Source organism: Nicotiana sylvestris, chromosome 7 (genome assembly GCF_000393655.2).
Source record: "Nicotiana sylvestris chromosome 7, ASM39365v2, whole genome shotgun sequence".
Lineage (NCBI taxonomy): Eukaryota > Viridiplantae > Streptophyta > Magnoliopsida > Solanales > Solanaceae > Nicotiana > Nicotiana sylvestris.
In genome coordinates this window covers 89,665,853-89,667,481 of record NC_091063.1, presented here as the reverse complement: position 1 = coordinate 89,667,481, position 1,629 = coordinate 89,665,853, and the positions used below count along the sequence as shown (strand labels likewise).

Sequence of the window (1,629 nt, the reverse complement as noted above, 5' to 3'; positions counted from 1 at the left end):
CCTCTAGACATCTCCAAAGGACGTCCCTGGGGAGTTTGTCATACGCCTTCTCTAGGTCAATAAACACCATATGCAAATCTCTCTTCCAATCCATGTATTGTTCTACCAACCTCCTGATAAGGTGGATATCTTCCGTAGTAGAACGACCCGGCATGAACCCGAACTAATTTTTCGGTATAGACACCACCCTCCTTATCCTCCCTTCCATCACTCTCTTCCAAAATTTCATGGTATGACTTAGTAACTTGATACTCCTATAGTTGTTATAATTCTGGATATCACATTTGTTCTTGTACATCGGAACCATTGTACTCCACCACCACTCATCAGGCATCCTCTTTGTCGTGAAGATAACATTAAACAACCTAGTCAGCCACTCCAAACCTGCTCTACATGCATATCTCCAAAACTCTACTGGAATCTCATTTGGTCCGGTCGCTTTGCCCCGACTCATCTTACCCATCACACTCATGACCTCCTCAACCTTAAAGCATCTACAATACCTAAAGTCGCGGTGGCTCTCGGAGTGCCCCAATTGCCCTAACACAATGTTTCCATCCCCCTCATCATTCAGAATTTTATGAAAGTACGACTGCCATCTTTGCCTAATCTAGACCTCTTCCATCAATATTCGACTATCCTCATCTTTAATGCACCTCACTTGATCTAGGTCGTGAGCTTTCTTCTCTCTCGCTTTGGTCAACCGAAATAACTTCTTGTCTCCACCTTTGCCCTGAAGTTCCTCATATAGCCGACCAAATGCAACAGTCTTAGCCTCCATGACCGCTAAGTTTGCCTCCTTCCTAGCCTCCTTATATCTTTCTCTATTCGTTCTCCTCTGATCCTCGTCGATGCTCTCTACTAACTTAATGTAAGCCATTTTCTTGGCTTTTACTTTACCTTGGACCACATCATTCCACCACCAGTCGTCTCGGTGCCCGCTAGAGTGACCTTTCAAAACTCCCAACACCTCCCTCGATGCCTCCATTATACAGTCTGATGTCGTTGTCCACATAGCGCTAGCGTCCCCACCACTCTTTCAGGCACCCATAGTCGTCATCCACCCCTCCAACTCCCGTGCATTATCCTTAGATAAAGCTCTCACCTGATCCTCGACTGACCCCGTACAAACCTCTTTTTTCTCCTCATCAAGATACCAATATCCATCACTAGGAGCCTATGTTGAGTCGCGAGGTTCTCACTCGGGATCACCTTGCAATCCTCGCACAACCCCCTATCACACCTCCTGAGGAGGAGATAGTCAATTTGAGTCTTAGCCACTATACTTCGGAAAGTAACCAAATATTCTTGCCTCTTCGAAACATAGAGTTCACGATCACCAACTCAAAAGCTCTAGCGAAATCCAACAGTGAGGTACCACCCATGTTCCTATCACCAAAGCCGAAGCCACCGTGCACCTCACCATAGCCACCAGTAGATGACCCAATATGACCATTGAAATCCCCTCATATGAATAACTTTTCCGTAGGTGGAATACCCCACACCACCTTATCCAATGCCTCTCAGAAGCGTCGTTTAACCTCCTCGTCCAATGCCGTTTACGGCGCGTAAGTGCTAATGACATTCAGGGTGCTCCCTCCAACTACTACCTTAATCATCATCAATCTG

General features: G+C 46.2%; 1 protein-coding gene across 1 annotated transcript; it reads right to left on the bottom strand.

Moving 5' to 3' along the window:
• Positions 1-610: 610 nt before the first annotated feature.
• Positions 611-988, bottom strand: LOC138873416 (uncharacterized). Its single transcript, XM_070151886.1, has one exon. It carries the CDS (start codon positions 986-988, stop codon positions 611-613), a length of 378 nt encoding a protein of 125 aa, XP_070007987.1.
• Positions 989-1,629: the final 641 nt, after the last annotated feature.

Coding starts and splice junctions, on each gene's coding strand:
- LOC138873416 (XM_070151886.1), bottom strand. CDS start 988: ATGGAGGCATCGAGGGAGGTGTTGGGAGTTTTGAAAGGTCACTCTAGC.